The sequence below is a fragment of the Sinohyriopsis cumingii genome, chromosome 5, assembly GCF_028554795.1.
Source record: "Sinohyriopsis cumingii isolate HCF-2022 chromosome 5, ASM2855479v2, whole genome shotgun sequence".
Lineage (NCBI taxonomy): Eukaryota > Metazoa > Mollusca > Bivalvia > Unionida > Unionidae > Sinohyriopsis > Sinohyriopsis cumingii.
In genome coordinates, this window is record NC_142965.1 from 110,234,116 (window position 1) to 110,249,131 (window position 15,016).

At 34.6% G+C, this 15,016-nt stretch overlaps 1 protein-coding gene across 42 annotated transcripts in view; it reads left to right on the forward strand.

The window, feature by feature from the left end:
• The window catches only part of LOC149799978 (uncharacterized), a 19,676-nt gene continuing 4,660 nt past the window's right edge, over positions 1 to 15,016 (forward strand). The window contains exons 1-7 of one of the 42 annotated variants that reach the window (XR_016421279.1): positions 30 to 182; positions 299 to 395; positions 5,336 to 6,169; positions 7,874 to 8,010; positions 8,417 to 8,540; positions 9,345 to 9,449; positions 10,447 to 14,780. Coding sequence is in view for 5 of the 42 variants with exons in the window: in XM_089959506.1 (XP_089815632.1) it covers positions 47 to 182; positions 299 to 395; positions 7,874 to 8,005; positions 14,680 to 14,780 (466 nt within the window). In the remaining 37 variants the exon portion in view is untranslated. The other 41 variants (XR_016421268.1, XR_016421269.1, XR_016421278.1 and 38 more) reach the window with 41 other exon arrangements.

Here is a 15,016-nt window from a genome sequence, read left to right on the forward strand (position 1 = left end):
CCATATTTCATCAACTACATGATAACATCACTATATTTTAAAATTAATGTTGCTTTTAATTACGTGCGCACAACATTCTGCAATAACGAATCCAGAAGATATAAAAACCGTGCGTCAGATTTCAAAAGTAGTGTCTTCTTTGGAAATCGTCATTAGGATCAAGATGTTTCAATGTGTGTATAGTGAGTAACAATTTCCTATTTTAAATGGTGTTTAGATCTACTTATAATGTTGCCACCTTTATAAGTATGCCGTTTTATCCTATATTTATTATTATTATTATTATTATTATTTACAGTGAACTGCATTTGTGCCATATTACTGATAGTATTGACTGCTGCCGAAACGACAGCTATTTTACCAGTACGGAATGCGACCTTACCAGAGCTAGATAAGTAAATATATTATATATAACATCGCTTTGAAAGTTCTGGTTAAAGAATTTGAATCACTAATAATTGCAAATCACATTGTGATCCGCCAATTTTTTAGCACTAGGTTATATTTGAATAGAAGACTATCGATTCTCTATTCTCTAAATATGTGATGAATGTCCACTGGCTAATCATTAGCGTCGTAATCAAATAACGATACAAAATATAATCCTCTTGTTCTAAATTAATTAAACATGGTGCAGATTTTCATCGAATCTTCTCTACTTTTCCCTCTCCCTCATTGATAAGGGGCGTAATCCGGGGATGTAGAGAGAGAGAAAAGAAAACAATTAAACTTGCACCAGGTATACTACAGCCTGCACTTCGTAACGATTAAGTTTAAACGTTCCAGGACATTTTAATACAGGTTTCACAGTGCCAATAATACCAGTGTTATGTTGCGACCGCTCCGGTGTCCTAATTGGTTAGAATATCCAACTCGGATGCGGGAGGCCGAGTCATACCAAAGACTTAAAATTGGTACTAGCAGCAGCTTATCTAGGTTACTTACGCCAGGCACATTGCATATATCCCCCTGAAACCATGTTACCACCACTACAGAAGAGCTTCCAAACAATTGAATCTTTTCCACCTTGTACCAGGTACCAGGCAAGACACGAAAAGATGTATTTTTCAGCGCAGTAACACAAACTACACTATACACAGTGACACTCAGAAATTTAAAAACAAAAAAGGCATGTAATAATGTGATAAATTTGTTCAAAAATAAATGCGGTTTCTAAACATATATTTAGCCATTTACAGGCTAAATAACTAATTAGATACAGTATGAATCATACATTTTATGGCAACGTGGGATGGTGAGGTTTTAACATTTGTGAAAAAATTAGTACATAACAGTATACAGGGAAGTTATATGACAATGTACTTAATTAAAATATATTACTGTAAGTGATCTTACTCATGATATATTGCAAGGGAATATAGCTAATTGTATGCATCTCAGAACAATTAAAAGGTACCAAAATATCCTAGGTCATCAACAAAATGTGACATTCTGATCCCTAAAACGTGTAAACAAGAATACACATTTGTATCTATGGGACACATACCATGTCCTCATTTGTATCTATGGGACACATACCATGTCCTCATTTGTATCTATGGGACACATACCATGTCCTCATTTGTATCTATGGGACACATACCATGTCCACATTGGTATCTTTGGGACACATACCATGTCCTCATTTGTATCTATGGGACACATACCATGTCCTCATTTGTATCTTTGGGACACATACCATGTCCTCATTTGTATCTATGGGACACATACCATGTCCTCATTTGTATCTATGGGACGCATGCCATGTCCTCATTAAGATCAACTATCCAAACATAATTCAAATGATCTGTTTAAACATTTTTCGTATATTTTTAAGAGGGTCGGTTAACAATTATTAAGATGAATGATTCATGGGAATGTGGTATCAACCGATCAAACAAGACCCCACTCTGTCATAAGATACCTACATTAGGATATTCGTGATGAAAATAACAGATATTTGCCTTCCGATTATCTATGTCTACACTGAGATCCTATATAAAGTACTGGATGTGAACATCGGATCCTAAGCATTCTTAGATGTATGAATATTTGCTTATGTGGGATATGTGACCATGTTACGATTATTTTCACAAAGCTAATTTCGAATCTTTAGACGGTTATTTAACAATTACTAATAAATAAAATGGAATGGGTTTTGGTTTCATCTTATTTCATGTTGCTGTTTTCGTAAATCCAAGGCTACATATGCCTGCGAAATGTATATTGTATCGCATGGTTCTCTAAGCTGATCATATGTTCTCCTTTTGGTGCAAACAAGTGATACTTTATCCAAAATCACTTTCTAAGAATTATAAATACCGGCTTTCCAGTAACCTAATTTTGCTCTGAAAGCATTAGCCAGGATGGAAATTTGACTAAATATTGTGCCATTATTCTTGTTTTTATTTCAGAAAATTTAAATATGAAAAATATCTCAAATGTTAATAATATTTGTATTTTCTAATACAAAAACTATGCAGTTATATAGTATACTTCTCCGACAGATCAAGATCGGTGTTATTATGAGATGAATTTAGCAAGAGAATCATTGAGATTTAGACCAAAGACCAAATATACATTAGGTGTGGTTCTGGTTATATTGAAACTAATTTTATGGTAAGTAGGTCGGTACACAATTTTGTGTGGATAAGATTGATTGAAATGAAGCTTAAACTAGAAAAAAGCGTCATTTTGATGACATCGCTTTTGTATGTTCGGACTAGTAACAAGAACCACACATACCTTTGTATTTTATACTATATTGGTTTCCTAAAGCAAAACACGACACATCAAACTAGCCGCTGCTTTGTGAGATAAATTGTACCAAGAAGCACTGAAGCATTTAGAATCAACATTGCCTTTATACTTACGTGTTGCTACAGCTGCAGGACAAGCGAATTTATTACATTGGTGCTACTTTTGTAATCTTTTAGGCCAATTAGTTGTCATTCGATACTAATGTACATAGTAAAATTATTCGAACACTTTTCTAGCAGGTACGAATTTCATGGCAGTAGTAATGAATGAACTAAATTTGAAAATTAAAATATGTTACCTCAAGCCTTTACAAAGACTATCTTTCGAAATGCTACGTTAATGTTTTCTTCGTGGTATAACAAATTCACTGAACGAGAAGCTTCTGATGATAAAGTATTGAAGGATTTATTAAACCGACACATTTAGTTTTGAGTTTCTCCCTGTTACTTTGGCCCTGCTACGATTATTATGTTTATTACGTTTCTCCTACATTTGTGTTATGTATGAGCTGATGAAACATTATCATACATCATCAACCACATCTTAACATCGGCACATTTTCAAATTCATGTCACTTATTATTATATTCGCGCAACATTGCGCAAATACGCCTGTAGAAGATATAAAAAAACGTGCGTCAAATCGCAAACCAGTCTTTAGTATGGTAAACACCATACAGCCACTTGTTTTGTTTTATTGGCGGGGAAAGGATTGTTTTCTATTTCCGAATTTTATGTATATTTAAGCGAATAGAAATCACGATAAATATTTCCAAATACATCACAAAAGTACATCTTTTGCTCATAATTATGTCACAGAGTAATGATGACACTGCCATTGGCATTTAACTTGAATCTGTACATAGTCTTTCTAATTGAGCTCTGGCAGTTTAGGAGTTGGACTACACAGTCTTATATTATCTAAATGCATCCAAGAGAATGACCTGCAGGATTCTCATAAGGAAAACCATAAAAGCATGAGGAAGCAACTACTATCTTTTCGGATTCTTTGAATGATGACAAATGAGGTAGGCATTAAGCCCAATCAAGAATAAAAATTAAAAGCACACATTAGAGAAACACATAACAACAGCATCAATATGCCGTTTGGAGTAAAGAGCATCCAGAGATCTGCTGTTCTCTAACACACAATGATATCAACATTCCGTTGGAGACTGTATGGCACTGCTAAAGTTAAACTCAGTTCTTTCGCTCAAATGTGTGACAGAGCATGTCAGTGTCTTCACTACATTATATGCCACGGCAACAGTACATGTCAGATTCTTCACTAAAATAAGTGATATTAATGCAGCTAAAATCAGATTATGTTCTATTAAATTGAATGTAACTGCAGCATTATAAGTCAGTTGGTTTTCGCCACTAACATATATATAACTGCAACAGTAAACATCAGGTATATGTTCAATAACATGTGTGTTATTATAACAATAAAATTCGTCTTTTATCTAAATTGCCAGCTACCGCAGCAATAACACTCAAGTTTGCTGCACTAAATTATGTGATACTGCAACAGTAAAAGTTTGTTTCACTTAACTGCAATAGTAAAACGAAATGCTTTTTAGCAATATAGTTATTCTACGACAATAGTTAAAGTCATTTCTCTGCACCACTAGACGTGTGCTGGGACAGCAAATGTCATTAAATTTTGTGCTAATGTAACAGTAAACATCATTTATTGAGCTATGAAAGAAAGCAAAAGCATGGATGGGGGAGATGGAAATGTAAACTCGTTGTACCCTGTAAGAAAGCAAACAGGAATTAAAAAATATAAAAATTTGTTCTGCCATCAAATAAACTACTCTAATCATAAAATACATTCCGTCTTAGAAATCAAAGATACAGGCAAATTATTACAACGATTTTCTAGGAGGTACGTATTTCACGGCATTTGTACTGAAGGAACAAAAGTTGGGAATTGAAAGATTATAACTTAAGCCTTGGAAAATGTACATTTTGAAGCACCACGTTCGTGTTTTCTTTTGTGGTTTAACAAATTCACAGAAAGAAAAGCATATGTTGATTAAGTGTTAAAGGATTTCACAAAATGAAGCATTTAGTTTTAAGTTTATCCCATGGAACATGACCTCGCTACGATTATAATGCTTATCACGTCCGTCCTTTATTTGTGTTACGTACAAGCCCACAAAACATTATCAAATATCATCAACTAAATGATATCATCACTACATTTGAAACGTATTGTTTCTTATATTTACATGAGCGTATCATTCCACAATAACGCCTCTAGAAGATATAAAAGCCGAGCTTCACATTCGAAAGTTGTGTCTTTTTTGGAAATCTTCATTAGAATCAAGATGTTTCAGAGTGTGTATTCTAAGTACAAATTTCATATTTTAAGCTGTGCTAAAAACATCTTGTCTTGTTTCAACCTTTACAGTTATGTCTTTTTGCATATTTATTATTGTTATTATTAGTATTTTAATTATTATTATTATTAGTAGTAGTAGTAGTAGTAGTGTTATTTTTACTATTGCTATTATTACTATAATTATTATTATTATTATTATTATTATTATTATTATTATTATTTACAGTGAACTGCCTTAGTGTCATAATGTTGATAGCATTGACTACTGCCAAACCACCAGATACTGTACCAGCTGTTACCTCCTCTAAGATAAGATTTTCCACTTAGACAGGAAGCCAGCCGGACGCCAAAAGGAAACGACGTAGAATTATCCCAAGTGGACGTACATGCTTCTTGTTGTCGAAAAATAAAACAACATAAACTACGGATAGAGAACGATGAATTAAACATAATTTGGGATGTTAATTGGCAATATGTTATTAATAGTTAATTAGTCTTTTACTTTTATAAGTTTGATTGCAAGTGTCAAAAATGATAACTTTGAACAGCTATTTGTTTTCCACACCTCAAGAGCAATCGTACACTGTCCTATCTCCACCACCACCACCCACTGGAGCTTGATGCATATGAGTTGAAGAGAATCGATCAATGGATAGAGGACTGTGTGGTTCAGACTGTAACAGTATAACACGGACAACCTACTATCTATTGACCGATGCTCTTAATTTCATTTTTATAGACCCTCTGTGTAGAGACCATAATTTTTTTTTAAAATACGGTATGTACATTTACAATCATAAGTACGCTTGTTAAAAACTCTCTAATCTGCGGAAACTTGTTGTAACTCTTCTTGACAAATAGGAATATAGGAAGTGCCACAATGTATTGTACTATCTAATGATTATTTAAATGAAACATGATAAATTTAGCACTGCTGTTTTTGGGTAGTAACATTTATTACATTTTACTTAATTTTGTTATTTATTCAATTTCTGACAGGTGATTTACAAGCTGTCACAGCTTAAATATTTGCAGACAAACAGTACCAGACATTGGGAAGGTGATTTTGTAATAACTTTGTATGCATGTATGTATGTATGTATGTATGTATGTATGTATGCATGCATGCATGCATGCATGCATGCATGTATGCATGCATGCATGCATGCATGCATGCATGCATGCATGTATGTATGTATGTATGCATGCATGCATGTATGTATGTATGTATGTATGTATGTATGTATGTATGTATGTATGTATGTATGTATGTGTGTGTGTGTTTGTGTGTGTGTGTATGTATGTATGCATGCATGTATGTATGCATGTATGTATGTATGTATGTATGTGTGTGTGTGTGTTTGTGTGTGTGTATGTATGTATGCATGCATGTATGTATGTATGTATGTATGTATGTATGCATGCATGCATGTATGTATGTATGTATGTATGTATGCATGCATGCATGTATGTATGTATGTATGTATGTATGTATGTATGTATGTATGTATGTGTGTGTGTGTTCGTGTGTGTGTATGTATGTATGTATGTATGTATGTATGTATGTGTGTGTGTGTGTGTTTGTGTGTGTGTATGTATGTATGCATGTATGTATGCATGTATGTATGTATATATATATGTATGTATGTATGTATGTATGTATGTATGTATGTATGTATGTATGTAAGTGACTGAATCAACGCTTATACAGATAAATGTCTCAGAGTAATACCTCATATTTCTTTTTAAACCATTTTGAGTTCCTCTTGGTTATAGTAATGCTGAATAAAGTGTTTCATCAATGTCTACACTCGGCACATTCAAGAAGGATTAAACTTCTTTTAGACATTACTGTTTACATCTGAAGTAACATTACTGTACTGTAATCTTGTTTGTGATATAGTTTATTTATACACCTTCTATCTTTCTTCCCATATGCACCACAAAGCTTTCAATCGGAGTTAGAAGATCCAAACTTCTCGTGTGACGGAAAAGATTATTTTTCTTCTCACTTTACGCGGGGAAAGTAAACGCATGAATGGCTAGGTTGAATAGAAGAGATAAATGTACGTCATAATGTACGTCATATCCGTTTTTGGCACTCGGAGGCTACCGATTATTAACGGAGATTGCCTAATATATATATATATATATATATATATATATATATATATATATATATATATATATATATATATATATATATATATATATATTCATTTAAACAAGCGGATTATTAAGTCTAATTGAACAGTTTATGGTATATATACATAGCAAATGTTTCCAACGTATAAGTACGATAATATTACACTTGTGTACAATATATGTATACTAAACATTTCGTAGCGGACACACTGAACAGGACTATGCAAAGTTCTTTTATTCCGCCAATACACTGTTGTTTGTAATCAATCTTAAATGCGTTGGAAATCTAAGTATGTGATTTGTATGCGATATATGTAGAAAAATAAGTGTGATATATACGTCTTTATGAGAGAGAGAGAGTGAGAGAGAGAGAACGAACACAACGTTAGGTTCAACTGTCACATAACATTGATCATTCATTTTATCAAACAGAATGAAAGCGTAGATAACATCTCAGGGTATGGATTCTGTACGATAGTCATTTTTCTTATGCTCATGGTTGAATATATATTGAACAACGTTTGTGGAAATATTAAAATAAATTTTTAGGCTGAATAATACAGAAGACAGATAAAAATAATTTAATGTTGGCTTCAAAGACAACTGCTTGCCTTTGTAGCCTTCTTGGGCCACTGATCAGCTGTTTCAAAGAGGCTCTTACAAACCCTATCACACACATGGACAAGATGACGAGAACCAACATCAATATTGACGCATTGTTGCCAGCATTCCAAAAAGCATTTGCTGTTCGGTAAGGTCTGTGCCTATTTAATTGATACTGTTAGTCAAAGACGTTAATGAGAGTTTATGAATGAAGCCGACGTTTATAAGCACCTACGTTTTATTTTAATTTATTTACTAATCAATGTTCCGCACGTCACTTTACCCAATCCAAATTTAGGATGGACACGAAAGTTGATGACTGAGCGTTTCCTTACTGCTAATGTTAATTAATTACGTTCAAGACTCGGGGACCAGAAGTATTTTACTTAATCTCTTATATTACATCTAATGTTTGACAGGAAGGATTGCATTTGTCCCTCTATATTTTGCTTAATGTACTCACAATAGTGATAAAGTATATATCTACCTCTCCTTCCAGGATAAATCAAACAATTTATTTCTTTATGTCTATTAAATCTTTTCTTTTTATTTATTGCAGTTTTGGATACAAATGCTGAATGTATGCGTAACCAATCATTAATAATGTCCCATTCATGCCACTACGATTTTAAAAATGACTTTTCTCGAGTGAAACAGGGCATGTCACCTTGATCGGCCTGTCTGTAAGCTGTATAGTTAATTTTAGTGCCTCATCTAATGGTATGTTTGCTTCCGCTACATGGGTGTCTTTAGGTAATTTTATAAACTTGGAAATTCATTCCAGGTGAAACTTCATTGGAATCATGAAGTCAAAAGTTTAAAATCTCTCTCTCTCTCTCTCTCTCTCTCTCTCTCTCTCTCTCTCTCAGTGTTCATGTTCTTCTGTCACAATATAATATACACTAGTCATCTTTGGCTAACCAGGGTAAATGAACTCCACTTCATTACAATCATCAACCCGCACTTCATTTCATGCTAAACTTTCAGTCGCATGAATAATATATGAAGCAAGTCGAACCCTAAGACTGAATATTTTATAAACTGCGCTAAAAATTATAATTTATCCTACTCCGTCACCACGTAATGGCAGTATATAACGAGATCATGGAAAATTAATCTCTCATTTATCTTTTTAAAGACTGATGTTTCTATTTAATGCTGCCATAGCAACCGTGTTTCAAAGCTGAATAAAATAATGCGTAAATTGGTTAAGAAATAATAACCTTGTGAGATGCAAAGATAAAGTCTGTTAACAATCAGAGTGCCTTCTCTGGTACAAAAATCCATTGGCTTTATTACATTCCTTTTTGTCCGAGGTTGGCTAAAACTGTCAGTCTTTTACTTTCAGAATAAAAAAATGAATATCAGCATAAACAATATTACTGGAAATCAGTTACAGTCAGCCAAACGTTTAATAATTTTAGGGTGGTGTTGTTTGCTTGTAATTATTGATTATTACTTTCATAATTTAATTTTTTGTTTTACAGTTCTTACGTGTTCACCGTCAATTTTCTCGCCGATGCATAATCTCAATCCAGTTCTGAAGTCAACAACATATATAGGCCTACCTATCTTGACGTTCTCACTGACAGGTACATAAATCGGACACTAGATTAGACTGTTATAATCTGTCGCATCATACCGATTGTAATTCTCGATAAACTACACTCTGGTGTGACTTAAGAAATAATTTTAGGATTGCGAGTCTTGAAAAGGAATATACAGCTGACTGTTGTGCTTAAAACGAATCATAACAAAAGCTGGTATAGTTGCATTCATTATAACTTTATTTGGCTTAGTTCGTTTCATAAGATGGAAACATGTCTAAACCAGTATGCTTGAGGCATGCACACAAGTACCAACTATTGGAATGAAATAGAACCAAAAGAATAATTCAATGAGGTTAAGACGACGAAAGATGATAGATAAAATGCAGGCAAATATAAGGGCGTTCTGTACTGGCCATCTTGCTTCTGTAGAACGGAGTATAAACCTTGTTTACGCTTTAGCTGGACCAACGATGTCGCTAAATGTCCTGCCAAAGATTAACTTGAATCTTGATACAGGTCACAGCGACTACAAAGTACAGCCCCGGTCAGAATGATTTGCTGTATACGTGCACTATGATCGCATATTTTCTTGTACTATTGACTCATTAAATGGAACTTTAGAATACAGAGAACGTTCTTAATAATCTTTCCAACTAAAATACAAAAGAAGACTACCAATGAATGCCGACAATAATCAGCTGTTTAAGTCTTTACTAGATCCTCACAATGCATTAGAAAGAGACAAGGATGTTCCAGGTGATCGCATGTGATTTGTGACGTCATGATGTAAAGAAAAGGTGTAATATATCCGAATGTCCTTAAACGTCAATGCACTTTTCTTATGGATTCTATAAATAGATATTAATTTTGTCATGATGCTACATACTTGTTAATTTGAAATGAAAATTATGAACGTCGTCGAATAATTTTGCTCTTTGATTAAGAAGACTGGCAAAATATCTTAGCTGTTCGACTCAGTCCGTTAATTTCGTTTTAAATGAGCAGTCATGTGCAATCCTGTATTTTTTCCATTCTATAGATCATGTACAAAGAAGGTTTCTTGTATGGCTCCATCAATCACAAAATGCAGCTAGAGTTTGGGACAAGCAAGATGGAGAATCGTTCAGAATGCGATGAGAGTAAAGTGCATGGACACATCAGCAGCGCACAATTTTAGCCCATGTGACATCATTTAATTTATGACTCTTTTCATATTGCAAAAACTATTGAAGCTGTAGTTGCTATATAGTGTATTACTTATTCAGTCGCATTTTTGTGTTCCGTATTGGGATTAGACCATCGAATTTAATATGTATATTGTTTATAATATAATATCTGAATCCCCTGCCCCATCCCTCAACACACACACACACACACACACACACACACACTTAGTTTTTAGAAACGGCTATCGGAATAAGTAAATGAAACTTCTCTTGTATTGCAGTTAATGTGATATTACATATTTGGCAGAAAATTAGATATTACATCATCACTTTTACTGCGTTCATTAGACGTCGTTTCATTTGTTTTCTTCTTGCTAGACTATTTGAATTCAAGAAAAACACTTATTTTCATTTTTTTAAATCATTCGAATGGAAACGTTTGTGATACTTTATGGCTAAAGGAAGACATAAATGCTCACATGACCCTATGATCATGCTTGCAAGAATGAAAAATAGACTTGAAAGTAAATAAGAATTAAAGATACAATGATAACACATCCCCAGGTTGTCGCTGCAGGACACGTTGTGTAACTTTCAGTGCAGATTGCATACGGATATAAAACAAAATTAAACAAATCTGCAAAAGCATATTAGAAACGTTACTGCTATCATGACGAAGCTTATCTATGAATATTTTAGTATAAACGACTTAACGTTACTTTGTAGACTTAGTGAAGTTAAAGGTGGGGAAATTTAATTCAGACCGCCTTTTACGTAAACTGTCAAAATAAACCATGACCACAAAAAATACATTAATAACAAAATGTAAATATGGAAATATTGTCAACAGAGTAAAAAGATGACTAACCGCTAAGTAACTGAATCTGACCAATATTATTAGATATCAGTATTTTCAATGTAAATTAATACTGCACTTATTCTATTACAAAAGGGGGAGGCGATAAATACCGTACATCACTGTTCGACTGAAAACGTTAGTTACTTAAGTTGTTTTGATTTTTCTAACATTTCTTTGGAGTACTTATGTATTCTTTTAATTATTTAGACATACCATAATGGATATATACGGATCTATAAATCTTGAAGCGGTAGACATTTCTTTTCCTTTGGAAATAATGGTGGGGGTGAGTTGAGCGTTTATTACAAAGGCTTCCCGTTAGAATAGCTATGGCACATTCCAATGACACCTTTTGGAGAAGGAAAATGAAGAGCATATCAAATTCAGTCACAATTATCGGCAGAACTGGTTAAGTACTTAGGCTGTGAGGGGTGGAGCAGGGCTTAAACGAGACACAATTTTTTTCATGAGTTCAAAGGTATGTCTGCTTCTTTCTTGTCCAGTTTAGAGTGATGCTAATTACGTTTCATTTGTGCGCACATATAAACTCGAAAAACAACTGGTCAACGAAATACATCTCACCTATAAGGTGCAATCCATTTGATCTTTAAAGCCTGGGATTGTTATTATAACTCATTAATATAAATGTAGACCAAACCTCATCACACAATCCAGTCAATAAACACAACTAGTTTTATCGGTAGATTTTTGTGTATAGCGGGAAGGAGTGAAGGACCAAAGAGATGACAGAATGAAACTGGAGGTTGAGATTCGATAGATTCACATGTTCGCAATACCATACGTTCATACCTGCAATATCCCCAGGTTGTCAATGAAGGCCGCTTTAGTGACTTTCATTAAAGACTGCATATAAATCATAATTAAATAGCTATACAAATAGTGTCGGCACGAAGTGGGTGGGGTGGGTGGGGTTAATAAGGAGCTATTGCTCCTTGGCACCAGACGAAGAGGAGCACCTTCGAAGGCTGCGGGGAGGGGGGGGTGTGGGGTGATTTTGGCAGTTATTATTTTCAAAGTATTTCTCCTTCACCTTAATGCAACAGACGCGATTACTTACGGAGTCCTACTACCTTGAAAAATCTTCTCTGCAGCAAAGAAGGAGCGCCAATATGACACCGCTTTTTGAATGTTGCACAGTACCTTGAGTGCTGGGAGGATCGTATTGGAGGCCATGTTAGGGTCACAGCATACACAATTTGGGAACCACTGCTCTAGCTTACGCATTTGGCTTTATAACCTTATTCTGGTAACGGGGAAGGCAGTACTCTAGTCTTATACACACACTATATGAAATGTATAACCTTATTCTGGTAGGGTAAGGCAGTAATCTAGTCACACACACACACACACACACACACACTGATATTGCAAAACCTTATTGTGGTAAAGGGTAAGACAGGAATCGTGTCTTATACACACAGAAGGTGAGATTTTGTAACTTTATTCTGGTAAAGGGCAAGGCAGTACGCTAGTCTTATACACACAAGATGAAATTTCAAAACCTTATTTTGGTAAATGGTAAGGTAGTACTCTAGTCTTAAACACACACAAGACGAGATTTCAAAAACCTATTTCTGGTAAAGTGTAAGGCATTACTCTAGTTTTATGCACACACAAGATGAGATTTCAAAACATTATTCTGGTAAAGGGTAAGGCAGTACTCTAGTCTTGTACACACACAAGATGTGATTTATAACCTTATTCTTTGAACGTTGACAGTAAATGTATTGACCCTACTTCAATGTCTGCTTTTATATATTGATACATCTACTCCCGAGTACACATTGCATCAATAATTATGCATGGTCGAGCATATGACTAGATTTTGTAATCTGCATAATTAGAACTTTGCCATAGCTGATTAACCATAAAATTGGTTTTGCTTAAATGAGTAGATATTAATGAGATGTGAATCAGATGGTTGGTTATGAAATCTAATCTAGCTCTCCCCACCCCGTCCCCTTACACACAAGTTTAGGTTTCGTTGTTACCAGAAATATTGGGTTAGTACCAACCTTTAACGAAAAAGAAGTAACTCAATATTTTTCTCATTTTGAGAACATTGTTGAAAATTTGCGATGTCCAAGAGAGCATCGGACTCTATTTTTAAAAAGCGTACTTGTTGTCAAAGCACGAGAGGTCTACTCTTCACTGTCGGTACAAACAAGGTGCTGATTATGATGTGGTTAAGGGATATATCGTGAAGGGTTATGAGCTGGTATCAGAGGTATATCGACAAAGGTTTAGGGATTGTAGAAAAAATTTTCAAAGAAAGAACAACTGTTTGAACGGTGCTGCTCAGCCAAGAACGTTGATCAAGATTACGATAACCTCAGACAGCTCATGTTAGTTTTAGAGATTCAAGAATTGCATCCAGTGATGTCAAAACCTATCTTGATGACTGAAAGGCAGAGCCTTTGAGAATGCTGATTTAACAGATAGTGACTATTCCTTGACTCACAAAGGTTCATTTGGTGAAAATAAAACAATCTCGGTCTCATACGAATATTTCCAAATGCTTCAATTTCTAACAGGCCAAAGTCACGGTCATGTATTGATTGCAATACATTGCTATGGTCAAACAATCTCCAGTCTGGTTTTATTATGGAGAATTATTAACCAGTTATGTAAAAAGGCTATATATCACGTATTACATATTAAAATCCTAAGGGACACGGGATCTACTCAACTTTGTATTATCAGGTACTATGCCTTTCTCTGAGAAGTGTTCTGAAAGTGTTCTTATTCAGGGACTAGAGTGCGGCTTTGTTAATGTTCCTCTCCATTGTGTCAATTTGTCATCAGACTTAGGTTAAGGACCCGTGACTGTCATGGGTGTCTTGTTTACCCATCGAGGGCATGCATTTATTGCTAGACAATGTAGGTTGTGGTTAATCTAATTATCACTGACAAACCTTGTTTGGATCAGAAGGTTGATCATGTTGAGATTGAAATTTCCGATTTATACCATGCTTGTGCAACTACGGAGCTGTGACAAAAAAAGCTCTTGAGAATCATGTTGATCAGGAAATTATTTCTTTAGCTGAAACATTATTGGTCACTCTTTTGATGACGTAATTTGTACCCCTGGTATTGATCAGTCAAGAGGCATTGATCACAGTGATTCTGTTTTTACTACTCATGTCTCTATTCTGATCAGGGAGACGAATGACAACAATGCGTTGCTAAACATGAACAAGATCCTGCGTTCTCCTGTTTGTTTCAGAGAGCTATTAGAGAAAGTGAAGCCAGGCAAGTACCACTCTGCTAGCTGGAGAAAAAACTGTGTCCTTTTGAAAACATGGAGATCATATGAGGCGATGATCAGTAAGCTATCAAAAGTTTTGTTCCTAAGTCATCTCGACAGGAAATTCTTAGTCCAGTCAATGAAACTCCCTTCGTTGGTCATTTAGGAGTCAATAAGACCTATCACAAAATCTTAAATCATTTTTATTGGCCAAGAATTAACAGTGTTTCTAAATACCGTGTAAGGCAATCAATACTTGTTGACCATAATTTGTGAATCCACAATATCTCCAAAGACAATTCTTGGAGGAATATTT